The 19348-nt window shown below is 45.6% G+C and overlaps 1 protein-coding gene across 4 annotated transcripts in view; it reads right to left on the bottom strand.

Moving 5' to 3' along the window:
* Positions 1–501: 501 nt before the first annotated feature.
* The window catches only part of MARK1 (microtubule affinity regulating kinase 1), a 193052-nt gene continuing 174205 nt past the window's right edge, over positions 502–19348 (bottom strand). Inside the window, exons 15-18 of one of the 4 annotated variants that reach the window (XM_068232921.1) lie at positions 14509–14661; positions 11388–11642; positions 7901–7945; positions 502–1319 (exon numbers count right to left, since the gene is read on the bottom strand). In XM_068232921.1, the coding sequence (XP_068089022.1) occupies positions 965–1319; positions 7901–7945; positions 11388–11642; positions 14509–14661 (808 nt within the window). In that variant the 3' untranslated portion in view covers positions 502–964. The remainder of the gene's footprint in view (positions 1320–7900; positions 7946–11387; positions 11643–14508; positions 14662–19348) is intronic. The other 3 variants (XM_068232922.1, XM_068232923.1, XM_068232924.1) reach the window with 3 other exon arrangements.

Genomic DNA, 19348 nt, shown 5'->3' with positions numbered 1-19348 from the left:
ATACTTCGTATTTGTATGTGTTTACGAATATTTTACATTTTACAATTTCCTGCAATAGCGGTCCTTTAAAATATAGCCACCTCGGAAAACTGCCCATACTCTTCAACAACCTTTGCCAGGCCATGGACAGAGGTGTCTGCCTAAGGAACCCAAACCATGCTGAACCATCATGGCTGCCACCTCTGCATTACTTTATTTCCCATGATTCCATCACTGTAAACGCGGATGTGTCCTTGGCGTAATATGTGCACCCGGCTTTGCACTCGTCAGGTGCCGCTTGTAAAACCATCATGTCCTCACAAACCTGCGTGCGGTAATGCCACCATAAACCTGCGCTTGACCACATCACCGCAAACCTTCGCGAGTCCCCATCATCGCAAACTTGTGCATGGCCACGTCACCGCAAACCTGCGCGTGGCCATGTCCATAATTCTGTCTGGAGTTCCAACATTATTAGCTTCATAGTGAAGAATATACCAATTAAAATAATAAACAAAAAAGATGAAAAATAAACTTTTTAACAAAAATAAAAAGAAGGAGGAGCATCGTCGGCAACGGAAAACATTGAACATAGATCTCTGTACAGAAAACTAAAGCCCAGCTATACAAGATCTGCTTTTTTTTCAACCCCCCAAAAGCAATTGTCTATCTTACAATTCTATCCACAGGGGCCGAGCAGCAAGAAGCTTCTTCCTGTACAACGGACATGACAGGCTGCCCGGCGCCGACGGTAAAAGTGGTGCTGCATCTTGAAATGTACAATTGATTATCACTATGTATAACCTTACTGCAGTTAGGGCATCATTGTCCTGGAGTGGAGGTTAAAGGCAAGCGTGCCAAGGAGGGGGGGGGGTAGTAATGCCCGTTACTGGCGGAGTAAAGACCAGATCTGCATTCCGGCCCCGCAGGCCTGAGCAGTACATTCAGACGTTGCGTTTGACATTCGTCGCCATTTGCAAGGGGTTCACAGTTTTAGCTCGTTGGCGATCTTGGACGCAATGTTCTTGAAGGCGATGGAGGTCCCCGATATCCTCTTGAAGCGTACGCCATTGAGGGAGAGGCGAGGAAGCTTGCACACTTCCATCTCCCACTGTACGAGACTGTCCTGTCTGGCATCGCCGTGGACACAGAAGAGAAGGAAGCGCTCCTTCTGCTCGTAGTCGCAGTTGTTGGCGTCCAGGACCTTTCGTATCTCCCTCATCATGTCGTTGGGGTCCATGGAGCTTGTGGTCTTCATACTCCACGTGAAGCGAAGAGAACGGGGCTTTGAATCCTTCGTGTCTTCTCTTTCAACTGCTTTGGGTTCCCCAGAGGTGCTCCTGAGGGAAGAGGAAAGAACGGGGGTTTTAGATAGCACAAAAACCATCAACCTATCGTTATTTATATAGCACTAAGAAGTTGCCAGTCAAGAGTTTTTTGTGTGTTTTAAACGCTAGAGGAATTAACAATGCATCTAGCAGTTTTAAGACGCGAACATAAATATATCATGCAAACAGTTACATACATTTTCAAGCAAATTATGCAATCCTCCTCCCAGTTCCAGCATGTGTGCTCGTTTGTCCTAGGGCAGGGGCATCAAACTCAAATGCAAAGTGGGTCGAAATTGTACACTAAGACGTAGTAGCGGGCCAACCTCAATGTCTACTGGTGACCTTCCTCCCTTATACAGTTCCCTGGTGTCTAATGGCCCCCCTCAACCCCTTATACAGTTCCCTGGTGCCTAGTGGTCATCCCTCCTCTGTACAGTTCCCTGGTGTTTAGTGCTTTCCCTTTACCTCCTCCATATTGCTACCCTGGTGTTCTAGGACTTTACCTCCAATATAGCTTCCCTGGTGGTCCAGAGAGGGCCAAACATAATGCAAAGTGGGGAAACCACTTGAGGGCCAAATGTAATGGCTTTGAGGGCCAGATTTGGCCCAGGAGCCGGAGTTTGACATGTATGTCCTAGGGTAACCATCTGGCTGAGGCAAACAAACCCGCTAAACCAGGGCTTCCCAATCCTGTCCTCAAGTACCACAGTGCATGTTTGTGGTTTTCTGCAAAACATGCACTGTTGGTGGTGGTTGAGGACAGGCTTGAGACGCCCTGAGCTAGACCAGTGCTGTCCAACTAGCGGCCCGCACTCGCTTGCCCAGACTATTTTTTGTGTCAGTCCCCCTCCTCTGGCAAGACCACCTCCAGTTTGCACTTCGCTCCGCCCCCAAAGACGGGCTACTGATCCTCTGCACCTCTCCAGCCGAAAAATCCTGTGTTAGCCACGTCCCTTGCCCATGAAGTTGGATAGCACTGAGCTAGACTACAGGAAATGCTGGATATGCTTATGTTCTTTGTTAAAGCATACCCCTAGCATAATACTACACCTTTTTATATGCGCCCACTAGGAGCACTTTTCCGCAATCGCTAGTATTTGCAATCAAACACCTGGAATTCTGGCGAGATTCTCGCAGCAATCGGAAAGGAATGTGATTTGCCCTTGCATTCCTTCAACACGATTGCGCCAAAAATACTGCATGCAACACTTTTGCGATCTCATAGAAAACGCAACCCTGCAAAGGAACACTCTCATAGGGTAATTACAGAAGCTGATGCAAAGGAGTTTTGAAAACTGGAACATGGACCACCATGACTGGCATTTTGAGGTCCGCAAGAAAAGTACTCGGGCTTAATTATTTTATTCTGCAAATGTTGACTAGGTTAACCTGTGCAGGTGGTAGGACAACAGATGTGCAAAAACCTTACAAACTGTCAATACACTTTAAAGAGGTTCCAATAGGCGTGCGGCTGACCTCCCGTGCTGACGTCAGACGGCACGTAGGGGTCAGCCAATGACGCGGCCTTCGTCTGTGCATATAATTTAAACCGAGCCAGCCTCTTTAGACTTACGTCCCTTTGCAGCTTTGGCGGAGCTAGCCGGACAGCGCGTCTTCAGCCATCCTGGATCTTCTTACTACCTCTAATTGGTGAGCCTTGTGCTATTTCCCCATAGCATTGAATTAGCAAGAGCTTTTAAAAAGCTCTTGAAGTGTGAATCGGTGGGAGTTCAGATTGCTCTAAAAATGCCCATACTTATCTGGTTCCACCGGTTTTATCTTCTAATCTAAGAGAACTGTCATGATAGGCTCATTCCTATATCATCTTTTACTTGTTAACACAACTTTACACTGCAGAAGGCCAACACATTCCATGCACTGATCTACAGGATCTTCTCAAAAAATTAGCATATTGTGATAAAGTTCATTATTTTCTGTAATGTACTGATAAACATTAGACTTTCATATATTTTAGATTCAAATACCCACAACTGAAGTAGTTCAAGCCTTTTATTGTTTTAATATTGATGATTTTGGCATACAGCTCATGAAAACCCAAATTTCTTATCTCAAAAAATTAGCATATTTCATCCGACCAATAAAAGAAAAGTGTTTTTAAAACAAAAAAGTCAACCTTCAAATAATTATGTTCAGTTATGCACTCAATACTTGGTCGGGAATTCTTTTGCAGAAATGACTGCTTCAATGCGGCGTGGCATGGAGGCAATCAGCCTGTGGCACTGCTCAGGTGTTATGGAGGCCCAGGATGCTTCGATAGCGGCCTTAAGCTCATCCAGAGTGTTGGGTCTTGTGTCTCTCAACTTTCTCTTCACAATATCCCACAGATTCTCTATGGGGTTCAGGTCAGGAGAGTTGGCAGGCCAATTGAGCACAGTAATACCATGGTCAGTAAACCATTTACCAGTGGTTTTGGCACTGTGAGCAGGTGCCAGGTCGTGCTGAAAAATGAAAACCTTATCTCCATAAAGCTTTTCAGCAGATGGAAGCATGAAGTGCTCCAAAATCTCCTGATAGCTAGCTGCATTGACCCTGCCCTTGACAAAACACAGTGGACCAACACCAGAAGCTGACATGGCACCCCAGACCATCACTGACTGTGGGTACTGGACACTGGACTTCAGGCATTTTGGCATTTCCCTCTCCCCACTCTACCTCCAGACTCTGGCACCTTGATTTCCAAATTACATGCAAAAGTTGCTTTCATCCGAAAAATGTACTTTGGACCACTGAGCAACAGTCCAGTGCTGCTTCTCTGTAGCCCAGGTCAGGCACTTCTGCCACTGTTTCTGGTTCAAAAGTGGGTTCATGCTTCCATCTGCTGAAAAGCTTTATGGAGATGAAGATTTCATTTTTCAGCATGACCTGGCACCTGCTCACAGTGCCAAAACCACTGGTAAATGGTTTACTGACCATGGTATTACTGTGCTCAATTGGCCTGCCAACTCTCCTGACCTGAACCCCTTAGAGAATCTGTGGGATATTGTGAAGAGAAAGTTGAGAGACGCAAGATCCAACACTCTGGATGAGCTTAAGGCCGCTATCGAAGCATCCTGGGCCTCCATAACACCTGAGCAGTGCCACAGGCTGATTGCCTCCATGCCACGCCGCATTGAAGCAGTCATTTCTGCAAAAGGATTCCCGACCAAGTATTGAGTGCATCACTGAACATAATTATTTGAAGGTTGACTTTTTTTGTGTTAGAAACACTTTTATTTTATTGGTCGGATGAAATATGCAAATTTTTTGAGATAGGAATTTTGGGTTTTCATGAGCTGTATGCCAAAATCATCAATATTAAAACAATAAAAGGCTTGAACAACTTCAGTTGTGTATATTTGAATCTAAAATATATGAAAATCTAATGTTTATCAGTATATTACACAAAATAATGAACTTTATCACACTATGCTAATTTTTTGAGAAGATCCTGTATGTACAAGTTGATTGTTAATTTTTCTTCTCCATTTTGCATATTATTGAAACACATACAAAACAATGATAGCAGTGACAGTTATAATGGTAAAAACAAAGCAAAACAAAGCACCAGCACAATTGTTGAAGCAATTCTCTGATTAGTAAGCTGCTGGACAGAATAGCACAGATAGTGATGAGTAGAATGGTTGCAGACCAAAAGATGCTGCTTTCACTATTTGCTTGGGCCCATTCACACTAGAAGCGCTTTTCTGCAGGGCTGTGGAGTCGGAGTTGGAGTCAAGGAGTCGGAGCAATTTTGGGCACCTGGAGTCGTTGATTTCATAAACTGAGGAGTCGGATGATTTTTGTACAAAATCCACAGCCCTGTTAAGTATTAGACTAAGGAGTTGGAGTCGAGAAGTCGGAGCCATTTTGGGTACCCAGAGTCGGAGTTGGAGTCTGAGTCGTGGTTTCATAGACTGAGGAGTCGGAAGATTTCTGTACCGACTCCTCAGCCCTGCTTTTCTGAGCGTTTTGCGCTTGATTAGAGTTTTTTAAAATAGTTTTTTCAATTCTGATGACTATGCTCTGCAGATTTTTCCTGCACAGAAAACGGCACAGATTTCCTGACGAGTGGAAACAAGCCCATCCACTATCTTCACTGATATACCATCCACTTGTATGGTCTATGCGAATCTGCATGCAAAAAACGTATGCAGATTCGCTCTAGTGGAAACGGGCCCTAACTTTCATTAAAAGTGCAGTAAAAATCAACACAATTTCCGCGTACTCGATCATGATTTTTACCGTGATTTTAATGAAAGTGAATGGGAGCAATTTTAAAAAACGCTCAGAAAAGCGCTTCTAGTGTGAATGGGCCATTAGGCACTCGAGTAACTGACAGTAGTTGTTTTGCATCTGATTTGCATTTATGAAGCACTGTGGACCAATCTCAAAAGGCAGAAATTTAAATTTGAATGAGATCTTTACAAAGTTGTGTAAACCTGCATTGCAAATCTGGTTTGTGTTTGCTATGAGTGTTTTCAACTGTCACATTTCCTATTCTCCTGCATTTGAAGTCCTTTCTGACTTTTTTGAACTTGAGGCCAAATGCTATTCAAACACAAACCAAAAAGCGCCAACTTCCATGAAAAGAAAACATTCAAATGAGATTCTGGAATTATGGACACACAGGCCTTTATATTTATTAGTGTGACACACAAGTCAAATAGTTTTCATTTTTTTGTTGTTGCTCTGAGCAGAAAGCACTCTTGGGCCGTGCATGATAATTCCCGGACCCCGGCTGAAAGTCGGACAAGTCACAATGGCAATGCTATGTATGACATGTCCGATGCAACGGACACACCAAAACTCTAGGAGCAGTAGTTCTGTGCCATGGACTATCCAGCGCACCCGCTGTAAACGTGCACAGCTAAAATCCAGTATAGTGGTAAGGGAGCCTTATTATTGTATTCTAGTTCTAAGGCCCAAAAGATTAACGGGTGCCAGCACGACAGCTGCCGGCCTCTAGGAAGGTCATTCCCGCATTCTCTGCCAGTCTCCTCCCACCCTTCACTGTTGCTTGGCGGCGCCCCGGTCCGGATCCAGTGGATCCACCGGTTGCGTATGTAAAAAAGTAGCCTATTCTTGGTTCCAGCACTGTTGGAGAGCCATATGATTAGGCACCTAAGCCTACATCGTGGTTCCAGCACAGTTGGAGAAACACATGGGCCTTGATTCATCATTGTCTGAGATAACTTTTTCCGGTTCGTTAAATTACCGTAATCGAAGTTTATCGATTTCTAGTTGTATTCATCAAGGTTTTCCCGCATTCGATAACAATTCGGTAACCATTCGGTAACGTTTCGATATTTCCATTTTACAGCAGTAATTTAACACAAGGCCATAAAATTCCCGTGGAATTGTGGGTAAAAAGGCAGTCCTTTGAACACCACGTAGCAACATTCTGAATAGGGCTTAACACCTGGACCAGGATTCTGGGAGTGGTTTGGGACAATCCCACAATTTCGCCAGCTACGGCTTGATAGGAGCCTTTTCTGAAAAAATGTAGTGCAACTAGCAATTTAGTTACCCCTGGCACTGCCTGTGTTCTCTTACAAGATGATTCAAGAGAAATGCAGATGTCCTGTTATAGCAAATAAATACATTCTCTTGCAAATGGATATGTTTCTAGACCTTATTCTTGCCCTTCTGCGGCTTTGAATCACTCTCAGCTGATACATAACCACTTCCAATGGCTCCATCTTCTCTGTCAGCAATGATCTGACAGGAATAACGACAGAGCAGTGAAGGAGATAACTAATCCTAAATTTAACGCTAAACCACGCCCACTTTCATTTTCATGAATTGCACTTTCTTCCGTTTTATCGCATCATTACCGAATCATTACCGAATGCTCGCTAACAGCTGTAGATAACTTTGATGAATCCTGAAATCAACTTATCGAGTTTGGTATTTTACCGAGCTGTCGGTAATTGATTCGATAAGTTTTGATGAATCGAGGCCATGGTCAGGCACCTAAGCCTACATCTTAGTTCCAGCACAGTTGGAGAGCCATATAGTCAGGCACCCAAGTGTACATCTTGGTTCCAGCACAACTGAAGGTCAGGCACATGGGTCTAAATCTAGGTACCAACACAGCTGGACAGCCATATGGTAATGCAATTATGCCGCCTAGATCTTGTTTCCAGCACAGCTGGACAGCCATATGGTAATGCAATTATGCCGCCTAGATCTTGGTTCCAGCACAGCTGGACAGCCGTTAGGTCAGACCCCTACATCTTGGTTCCAGCAGAGTTCTCCATATAGTCAGGCACCTACATCTCTTATATCCAGCACAGTTGTAGAGACATATAGCCAGGCACCTTCACCTACATCTTTTGTATCCAGTACAGTTGGAGAGACATATGGTCAGTGACCTACATTTCTTGTAGCCAGCACAGTTGGAGGGCCATATGACCAGGCACCTTAGCCTATTTTGTGTCTGCAGGATTACACCTTTACATCTCAAAGTAAGTTAAACAGAAGCGGGGCCATGTTGTGGCAGCCATAAATGCGCACATTGAAGAAAGATAGAAAAACAAGACAAGACACTGCAGAAGAGCAGCCTGGAGGAAAAAATGTCGGCTCCTCACCTTGAGGGGTCTGTTCTGCCACTTGCTTCACCTTCACTTGGATCCCTCAAAACAAAGTCAAGGTTCAGATTCAATGACAAGCCACAAACAGGAGTCAATAGACATTATATGCTGCTGGAAGCAGCTACACAGCCCTCTGGAGTTGCACCCAGTGATTCCTTGCAGGTGCTAACATTGGTTTAGGTAAAACTACAAGGGGCAGGCGTAGTTCTGAACCGTGCATGCAGAGTGTAAGCAAGCTCTGGTCCGCGAGCGATCTCTGAGACTGAAACTCGCATCTGCACCATTCAGAATCGCTCTTCGCCCCTTGGATGAACCTCTGGAAGGCTCAGGAGGTAAAAGGACAGGGTATGAACAGCATCAGGACATTCAGGAAGAGGTAGTCTAGCTCACCATGGGCTTCATTCCATAATTTTTTCACCGATTCAGGGGGGACATTAAAACCTCCCTGACCAACTGACAAATGGTAACAATTTTTCAGACCAGAAGACGCACTTTTTCTCCCCCAAATGTGGGGGTGGAAAGTCCGTGTGCCATATAGTACAAATCATGATCCGCGCATACCTGCATAGTTCTGCTGCCATCAGTCACTGCCATTATGACTTGGCAGCTGACCAGGCTGAGGGCAGCATCAGGCAGGCTGTATAACCCATGGAGAGCCGGTGGAGAGAGGCTTCCAACATAGCTGCTACTGAGCGGTGTGCCGACCTACCAACCATGGCTGCCCGCTTAGTCACTGTTGCTGATGTCTCTCGGGATGGACCACAGCGCTGTCATTGGGCCAATCACTAAACTTGCTTAGTAACAGTGGCCTATCCAGGCAGGTGGTAGGTCTGCACACAGCTCAGCAGCAGGCATGTTGGGAGCCTCTCTCCTCCGGCTCTCCATGGGATCCACAGCCTGCCCGATGCCTTCCTCAGTCTGGTCAGCTGCCAAGTCACATTAGTAGTGACTGCTGGCAGCAGACCTATGCAGGTACGCATGGTTCTACATGTCTGGGAGACAGAGGAAGAAACATAGGGCAGAGGATGACACAAAGGCACAGTAGAGGACACAGAGGGACAGAGGAGGAAACAGGGTGACACAGAAGACAACACAGGATGGGGGCAGAGAATGGGACACAGGGACAGAGGACATGAGGTACAAGGGGGACATAATAATAGGGGGACGCACCAGCTTTAGTGTATTTTTTTCCCAATTTGTGTCCTCTAAATCTAGGTGCGTCTTATGGTCCTGAAAAATATGGTATACATCACATTTACTATATATTTATAGTCTCTTTTTTTTTTCAGTCACCAATGAGCAATATTACAAGGACACACTGGCTGCAAGTCATTACCTGCACCTCAAATCAGTGAGATTTCATATTCAAAATAGTATTCTGCCACCTCTTAGTTTGAAATACTGTATAACATCCCCCAATGAAGTAAAGTATCTTGGTTGAATTCTGCTGGAGAAGCTTATGGCATGGATTTATGATAAAGCAAACTCTTATTTCTGCTGACCAACGTAGTTCCCGGTCTGACATAAATCAACAAATCTGGTTGGTTGCTGTGTGCAGGCGCTCCACTGATACTTCAAGCAGTTGCCATTGTCCGTTCCCTGCTGGAGGTAAGCAGCTGCCCACAGCATCCAATCAGGTTTTGTATTTTAAAACCGCACAAGGCGTCTAATTGGCTACTTTATAAAATTAACTTAGCATCTGCTGTTAAAGGCAACCTAAAGTGAGATGGATATGGAGGCTGCCATATTTATTTCCTTTTAAACAATACCAGTTGCCTGGCTTGTCTGCTGAACCTCTGCTTCCCTAGTACTTTTAGCCATAGACCCTGAACAAGAATGCAGCAGATCAGGAGTTTTTGACATTATTGCCAGATCTGACAAGATTAGCTGCATGCTTGTTTCTGGTGTGATTCAAACACTACTGCACGCTAATAGATCAGCAGGACTGCCACGCAACTTGTATTGTTTAAAAGGAAATAAATATGGCAGCCTCCATGTACTTCTCACTTCAGGTTCCCTTTAAAACATAGGGCATAACATGTAGGCTGTAGTCTGTCTGTAACCATTGGTATATCGGTCAGCAGGCTGCTTTAAAGCTATGCACAGAATACAATAAGGCGGGGAGTAAGTAGTTTCCCTAAGTGATATAATCATTCCTCATGGATGATTTGTGATATGAAACTGGCAACCTCAAGACTTCAGGAATGAGAGTGCAGCCATCTTGCTTCTGGCAACAGTTTTTGTCAGTTCAATGGGGCATTAAAGTGCACCAGAGACAAAGCACCCTCATGTATTTTACCATATATATCAGTGGGAACATTAGAGAGAACGCCTACCCTGCTCTCTGTTTCATCCTTCACTGCTCAGCCTGCTTGTTATCACCCCTGATAAAATCCCCGACTGAGCATTCAGTCTGGCTTTGCTCAGGAATAATTATTGCTGAGTCTGTCTTCTCTGATGTCTTTTCAAGCCCAAGCCTGCCGCCCCTGTGGCTCTGCTATAATGACCCTATAATGATTCCTGAGCAAAGCCAGAATGCTGAGTCGGGGATTTTATTAGGGCTGATAACAAGCAGTGAAGAATGAAACCGAGAGCAGGGTAGGTGTTTTCTCTAATATTCCCACTGATATATATGGTAAAATACATGAGGTTGCTTTGTCTCTGGTTCACTTTAAAGGTGCCCATACATGTATCGATGTATGGGCAGATCAACCAAGAGACCGACCTCTCTGTTGGCTGCCCATACTCTGCAGGCCGATTCCCAATCGATTTCAACATGAAATCTCTTGGGAATCGGCCTCAAGACGCCTCATCTGCCCCTGTCCCCCCAAATGTTGATGTGTCCACCACCCGGTACCCGTGCATTCAAATCTCTCACCTGTCCGGCTGCTCCTCCTTCCTTACTTGTGCTCCCACACATAACACGTGGTGGGTGTGACAAAGCAGCCACATGGGGCATGAAGGAGGAAGAAGGAGCAGCTGGCCACCGGGGGGCAGCACACTAACATTTGGGGGGACAACATCCCCGATATCGCACATTGTTACTGCTGCGCACCCGATCGAACCACATCGGCCTGAGATTTTCCAGCTCGCTCAATCGATACAGTCAACTGATTTTGTCCCATAATCAGTCGAATCGTCGATCAGCATGCGTGATGCGGCACACATTTTCACCAGATTCGATAAAGTTATCAGATGGTCTTTCCGCGCTAAATTGCCAGATATATGGCCACCTTCAAAGTTGTAACAACTCATTACATGAGACCAATATTATCTATTTATTCAAAACAGAGGACACTGGTGGCGAACCAAACGAATACTTCAGTGATGTGACAGGCCTCTCCCAAAATGTTGCCAGGAGACAAAATGGCTGCCGAAGCGGTGAATTATGAGTTTTGCTGTAAATAAAGTTGAGTGAAAATGACACCAGTAAGAGGTCTGGAAAAGCCTACTGAATGCCCATAAGAAGTTAGAAGCGTCCTACCTTCGTACGAATTTGGAGGTAATCTTGCTGATGATGCCGGTGGAGGTTCCTCTCCTGCTGTGGGAGAACTGGGTGGTCTCGTGGGCGGGGGACGCCGGCGGTCCGTTATAAGTAGCAGTGCGACGATCCCTGAGCTGCTCTCCGTGGAAGGTGCTCCGGCTGCTGCTCCCGCGAGGAAAGCGGGTCCGGTCGGGGGTAGTAGTGCTAATACTGTGAGCGGAGGGGGAGGTGGCCGGTACTCTCTGGTTGGCGCTGCTGTGCAGAGAGAGCAGTTCCTATTAGCATTATAATCATATGGAAGAGAACATGTCATTTGCAAGAAAATAAACAGGCCCTCTGTTGGGGCTTGTTCACACCTAGGGCGTTTTGTGGGTTTGTTTGTTTTTTTTTTTTGAGCGCCGGTGATTTTCAAAAACGCCCTGAAATCGCTTGTGCAATGATTCCTTATGGGATAGTTCATATCAGCTTGTGTGCTTTCCGTTCCAAAGCGCTGCATTACCATTTTCGGGAAGATTTTGCTACAATGGAAGGTATAGGAAATGCACAAAACGCTCACAAATCGCTTTATCTGGCGCTTGTGTTTGCGCTTTTAAGAATAAGTACAGTATTTATTCTTTTCTGGGTCAAAGAGTTACTTCCTGACTTGCGTCAGGAAGTGAAAAAACAAATCGCTCTGCAAAAATGCTTTGAAAAAGCGCTTTGAACAAAATCTTGGCATGCAATGGAGTGCCGGGAGGGGTAAAAACGCACAAAAAATTGACAATTGCTGCCATCAGCGATTTCGATTTTAGATGTGAACAAAGCCTTACTGTCAGCAATAGCTGCCGCCACCTCCTCCTTCCTTCCTCATATACCCGAGTTTCCCCAAAAACAAGACCGTGTCATATTCATTTTTGCTCCAAAAGATGTGCTAGGGCTTATTTTCAGGGGATGTCTTATATTTCTATCAGGAAGTGTCTCATCAGAACATTTCCTGTTCTGTATGCTACTATACTGATCAGGCACCTGCCCTATCATTCCTCCACATAGCTGGGATGACAGGACAGGTGCCCAGTCAGCAATGCACCCCTGTGTCCCCAATTGCTGGCGCCTCTTTCTCCTGTGCTATGTACTGATCAGGCACCTGCCCTGTCATCCGTGCACACAGCTGATAGCCTTGCTGTGTGCTGGGATGACAAGACCGGTGTCCAATCGGCACTGCACCTCTGTGTCCCCACTTACTGGCTGTCTCTTCCTCCACTTTAAAGCAGACCCAAACTCAGAACTTCCTCTCTGCTCTAAAAGATAAGCAACAGCATAATAACCTTTAATAAAAAAACACTTTCTGTTACAGCTGATACAAATCCTGCAGTGTATCTACTTCCTGCTTTCATGGAAACAGACATGGTTATTCTGTGCTTTCAAAATAGCCTCTCTGCCGTGGCAGTCAGCTGAAACAGCTGAGGGATCAAATTACAACTTGTGATTAGTCACAGATAAGTAGGAATTAGACAGGTTAAACTCGCTAAATACATACAGGGTGCATTTCTATATGTTTTTCTCCTGTCATGTGCAAGAGTTCAGGTCCACTTTAACTTCCGCTAGGGCTTATTTTCGAGGTAGGGATTATATTTCAAGCATGCTCAAAATTCCACTTCGAGCTTATTTTCAGGGAAACAAGGCATGTTCAGACTCAACTATGCAGTCCTCCTGGTGCTATAGAGAAGGAGGTATGACCTAGACCAGGGGTCAGGAACCTTTTTGGCTGAGAAAGCCATAAACGTCACATATTTTAAAATGTACTTCGCTGAGAACCATACAATAGGTTTCAAACTGGGACACTGCCCATGCGCAGCAGAGGGCTCACGTTCCTGTTGCCATGGAGATGTGTATACAGTTGATCCGCCTGGCAGAAAAAGTGTTAGACACGTCTTCGGCTTCTCTTGGGTTTCAGCAGCATCAGCAATTTCCCTGAGAGCCAGACAGGAGAAATACAGACTAACAGCTTGTACAATTAGCTAGCTGACTTGGGGGCTAATTCACTTCGTAGGATGAGATCCCTGCACTTTGGCCCAATAGGCTGCCTGTCAAGTGACAGGCAGCCTATTGGGCCAATCAAAGTGCGGGGATCTCATCCTACATGGACAATGGACCTGACAGAGTCCAGAATGGGACAATTGGAGCAGCTGTTTGTTTTGAGGGTAGTGTGAGTAAGTTAGTAGTACATGCTACAGCAGTAGCGTGCCTACTTTGAATATTTTACTTGCGCTGTAACACTATTTTTGTCTGTGAGCCAGATGCAGCCATCAAAGGAGACACATCTGGCTCCCGAGCCTTAGGTTCCCTACCCCTAGACTGTCAGGGAGCCAGGAGTCAACTGGAAGTCCAGGACTGGGAGCAGGAGAGGATAAGTATTGTTGTATAACACGCTAAATACTTTTTTAGTACAGAGGAGACTGAACATACATATATAATATTTTTTTAAGCTGTATACAGCCAGCCAACCATTTTCCTGCTTGGCTGATCTCAGGAGACGAAGCTGTACACATGCTAGATTATTGCTCAAAACATCATGAAAAAAAAAAGATCTAGTTATATATAGCTTTAGCTAGCAACAGGGCTGTAAAGATGGCCATACACTCATCGATTTTGTCAATCGATTCCTTGCAGATTCGATTCATCTGCTAGGAATCAATTCCCCAAAATTTCAGATCAACCGATTTTTTGATTGATTTTGACTAAAAATCAATCAAATGTGTTGATCAGACAGGATGAAAAGTCAAAAACAACCACATATATAAGTAGATATATTGGTCTATTTACATAACATATGTTATTGTACTGTCCCCGTTTTGATTTCAGTGAATTTTATACAGTAAATAAAGGGAAAACTGTTCCAGGCATCTTTACTGCCTCTGACTGAAACCAATCCTCCTGTAATTTCCTCCCTAACCGTTGCCGATAGCAATGGCAATTAAAGGGCCAGTTCTCCTAAGGTATGTGATGACTCCAAACCATAACAGCAGAAAAAGTTGTGAAAGTTTTGAATGCAGGATTGGCATCTTTATCACCTAATACACTCAGACCAGTTGCTGTTGAAATTTTTATGGTGACGATACCGCTTTAAGGATTTTGCAGATACCTTGGCCGGAACCCTTCAGTGCCATCTTTGATAGTAGGCAAAGTGACTTTGATTGGGTGTCCCGAGGCGGACATGGACTTCTGGTGCCGAGGTCGCGTGGCCGGGACGGCAGAGCCGGTGGAAGTCGTGCTGCCCGCAGACATTTCCGTTAAGCTGTAAGACATCAGCGATTCCTGTTATTCACAATGACACACCACACGCATTTACATGTTTATAATGTCATATTACATCTCTGAAAGAGAAGCTGAGCATACCTTATTGAAAAAAATATATATAATTTCGACAATATTCCTTTATAAATTATTTAGTCAGCGTTTGTCCATTGTAAAGTCTTTCCTCTCCCCCAATTTAGATGCTTACATTTCTCACAGGTGGCGACATCTTTACTGCTGGAAAAGTGCATCACTGCGAAATTTTGTGTGTGTGTTCCAAAGTCAGTAGAAACAACACCTGGTCACTACAGAGTCACTACAATGGGAGAACTTTCAACACAAGGTATTACACACTCACATATTTCAGGTTGCCCATGAGACAAGTACCATAAATGCTTACAGAGTTCTCCCTATAGTGCCATATTTCTGGAAAGACTACATGGGATCTGGCCTATGGCAGCTACTGCCCAAGGGGGAAAAGAGGATTTGCTGCTGCTGCCCAAGAAAGCTAAACATGAAAGAAAAAAGCTGCTGTACATGGATGTTACACATGGAAGAGGGGGCTGCACATGGAATGGGAGGGGGCTGCTGTACATGGATGTTACATATGGAAGAGGGGGCTGCACATAGAATGGAAGAGGGGCTGCTGTACATAGATGTTACACATGGAAGATGGGCTGCACATGGAATGGGAGGGGCTGCTGTACATGGATGATACACACAGAAGATGGGCTGCACATAGAATGGAAGAGGGGGCTGCACATGGAATGAGAGGAGGTTGCTGTACATAGATGTTACACATGGAAGATGGGCTGCACATGGAATGGGAGGGGCTGCTGTACATGGATGTTACATATGGAAGAGGGGGCTGCACATGGAATGGGAGGGGCTGCTGTACATGCATGTTATTCATGGAAGAGGGGGCTGCACATGGAATGGGAGGGGCTGCTGTACATGGATGATACACATGGAATAGGGGGCTGCACATGGAATGTGAGGGGGCTGCTGTACATGGATGTTACATATGGAAGAGGGGGCTGCACATGGAATGGAAGGGGGGCAGCTACACATGAATGGAGTTACACAGGGAAGAGGAGGTTGTACATGGAATGAGAGATGGGCTGCTACACATGTAGGAGGGGGCTAAACATGGATGGAAGTAACACAGGGAAAAGGGGACTGCACATGGAGGAGGAACGGGAAGGGGCTGCTGCACATGAATAATTCACATGGAAGAGGGAGCTGCACATGGTAGGGTAGAGAGGCTGCTGTACATGGATAATACACACGGAAGAGGGGAATGCACATAGAATAGGTGGGCAGCTGCTATACATGGATGATGCACATGGGAGAGTGGACTGCACATGGAATGGGAGGGGGCTGCAGTACATGGATGATGCACATGGAGGAGGAGGCTGTACACTGACTGGGAGGAGCTGTTGTATATAAATGTTACACATGGGAGAGGAGACTGCACATGGACATGGAAGACAAACAGACTTCAGGGTGGAAAAAGTAGAAATCCGCAGTACAGCTCTACTCAAGCAGCAGATATTTGCTCACACCCCCCCCAAAAAATTTATCAAGGGCTGCGTAATATGTTGGCGCTTTATAAATACAATAAATAAATAAATATTGATCACTGGCCAAAAATATACAATTCTTAAGTGTAAGAGGCGCCCACAAAAATCATACGCTTCACCCTGTAATCTTTGTGGCCACACTTAGCGTTATCCTACTGCTATGGCCAGAAATATGCATCAAATGCAAAAAAGCTACAAAAAATAATTATATAAAACCGCGTGCGCGAATACACACTAATACCCCAAGTGGATAAGCAAGGCTTTCATCTGTAGGAGTCGACAAGACCGCCAACATGAATATGGGTAATAACCACTATGATCGCTTTCCCCGTCACCATCTCGCAGTGCGAGCGCCAACCACTTCTTTTGTCCCGCTGAATAAAAGTGACATCTGTCTTAATTAAGGAGGGCTGTGATTAGCGCTGATAGAAGACCGGCGATTATCTGTGAGTAAGAGCATAATTGCCGCTATTTCCAGCCTTGTTTGGGAACGTGAGATGACAGCCCCGCTATGTTTCGGATGAGGAATGCGGCCGTCACACTGAGATGATGATGCCTCGGTGTGAAGGAGGGCGGGGCTTATCACGCCTCCATCAGGGCCGGGACAGCAGCACACTACGGGCTTGATGTGTGGGGGGCTTGGACTGCACACAGGCTATACCTACTTTTAGCAAGAGGTTAAAACATCAGAACTGTGTTGACTGCAACTGCCATTCAGATCATTCTGTTTTGACAGCTGAAGGTTGTAGGACAATTCAAAACTTGCTACTGGCTGTGAACAACATTTGTTTTATGCACTGGGCGTTAAAGGGCCACTACAGCAAAAAATGTTAAAGAGTAACTGTCAGGCTGCAGAAGCTAATTTAAACCTCTATTCTCCTGTGTTAAACAGTTTAGAAGGAAGCCCAAAAGCCATTAGTGAAGATAAAAATCTCAGTTACCTTTGATGTGTGCTTATCAGCAAGTCTGTTATAGACCCATAAGGACGCAAGCCGCATACTAAACTGCAAAGCATTCTGGAGCCCTCCCCTCGGCTGCTAATGAGACGTTACAGAAGCTTAGACGTTACAGAAGCTTGTAATCAGTCCAGCGTGTAGCACTGATAAATCTCGGGGCAGAGTACTCTGCAGGAGTCAGCTATTGTTCCTAGCCACATGGCTCATTAATATTCACTGCACACTGTGTTGTTCAAGTAGGAGCTTATCTGTGATCAGGAAGCAGGCAGGACATGACGACACATTTGACAGAAAAACATGGAGCCTGCCATGAGCTGTCAGGAGCATCTATTTCTGCATATACTATATACAAATTCTGTGAAATCCAAACGTGGACAGTGAAATGCATATGTAATGTAAGTACAGCCAATCTTTAGCTACTGATATATGTGTTTATTTTCTCTGAGACCTTATACCTAACAGCTCCTCTTTAAAGGGAACCTGAAGTGAGAGGTATATGGAGGCTGCTAGGCCTGAACGATTTTAGGAAAAGATTGAATTGCACGATTTCTGCCAGAAATTGCGATTTCGATTCAATACACGATTTTCTACTCACAACGATGGATCAGATCGCTCTGACCATCCATGACACAAAACCTCAACGTGTGTGAACCCAGGCTTAGAATTTAGTAATAGGTGCCCCTTTTATGCAGCTTATTACTACTGGAAGAAAAAAATATATATAAGGCAGCACAGTGGCGTAGTGGTTAGTGCTCTTGCCTTGCAGCGCTGGGTCCCTGGTTCAAATTCTAGCCTGGTCCTAGCCCTGCGAGGAGTTTGTATGTTCTCTCCATGTCTGTTTGGGTTTCCTCCGGACACTTCGGTTTCCCCCCACATCCCCAAAAACCTACAGATAAGTTAATTGGCTACTGAAAATTGGCCCTATACTATGGTACATATATAGACATATGACTATGGTAGGGATTAGATTGTGAGCCCCTCTGAGGGACAGTTAAGTGACAAGACAATATACTCTGTACAGCGCTGCGTAAGAGATACAGAGAGATAGAGATATATCTATATATTTATAGTCTATATTACTATACATTTCTCAGTACTGTGTGACATGACAGCAGTGACTCCCCATGTAGCCTATCAGGGTGACATTTTCAGTGTCAGTGACTGTCACCCAGGCAGGCAGCAGCACACACCACAGGGCATACAGAGAGGGGACCACAGTAATAGTAGTTTGCTGACTGTCCCCTGCCAGGTAGAGAGCAGACAGAAGTGTTAATTAATTACTGCGTGAACGGCTCAGGCTCTTCTCATTTTCAGGGCGAAGGGGGGCGGGACAAGCCCATCCTTCCTGTGTATGCCTGTCTGCCCCATTAACCAGCCTGGCTGTCACCTGGAGAGGGAGGGGGAATGATCTGACTCATTAACCCCTCACTGGCCGCCTCTCCAGCACCTAGCAGGGGTCTCAAACTCGCGGCCCGCGGGCCATTTGTGGCCCTCGATACAATATTTTGTGGCCCTCGCCGGCAAAAGCTTCCTTATAGTTCGCTTCAGTGCTCCCAAGTAATCCACGGCATCCCCGCCGCTAAACGAGGGCTGCAGAGCCCCCAAATCCCCCGGGGGGCAATCCGCCGGCATTTCCTGGAAGGGGCAGAGCTTTCAGCTTCAGCTCTGCCCCTCCTGACGTCAATCGCCGCACGGATCGACGCCTCTCCCTGCCCCTCTCTGTGAAGTAAGAGTGAGAGGGGCGGGCAGAGGCGGCGATGCGCCGCAATTGTGAAATTCCTTATGCGGCCCAGCCTCATCCTGACTTTGCCTCCTGCGGCCCCCCAGGTAAATTGAGTTTTAGACCCCTGACCTACAGGGAGCATTGCTGCTTTTGCTATACGCGACTGAGGAGGAGGGAGCCGGAAGCAGAGTAGGAATCAGCAGCTGCAAAAACCGCAGCTCTGACGATCTCAAGATCGTCACACTGCTGATCGCGATTATCGGTTTAAAACCGAAAATCGTTCAGCCCTAGAGGCCGCCATATTTACTTCCTTTTAAGCAATGCACGTTGCCTGGCTGTCCTGCTGATCCTCTTCCTCTAATACCCTAAAGCTGAGTACACACGTACGATAACGATCGTTCGAAAACGAACGATAACGACAATCGG

Source organism: Hyperolius riggenbachi, chromosome 4 (assembly GCF_040937935.1).
Source record: "Hyperolius riggenbachi isolate aHypRig1 chromosome 4, aHypRig1.pri, whole genome shotgun sequence".
Lineage (NCBI taxonomy): Eukaryota > Metazoa > Chordata > Amphibia > Anura > Hyperoliidae > Hyperolius > Hyperolius riggenbachi.
The sequence above is the reverse complement of the archived record's forward strand: the minus strand, read 5'-3'. Positions and strand labels throughout refer to the sequence as shown.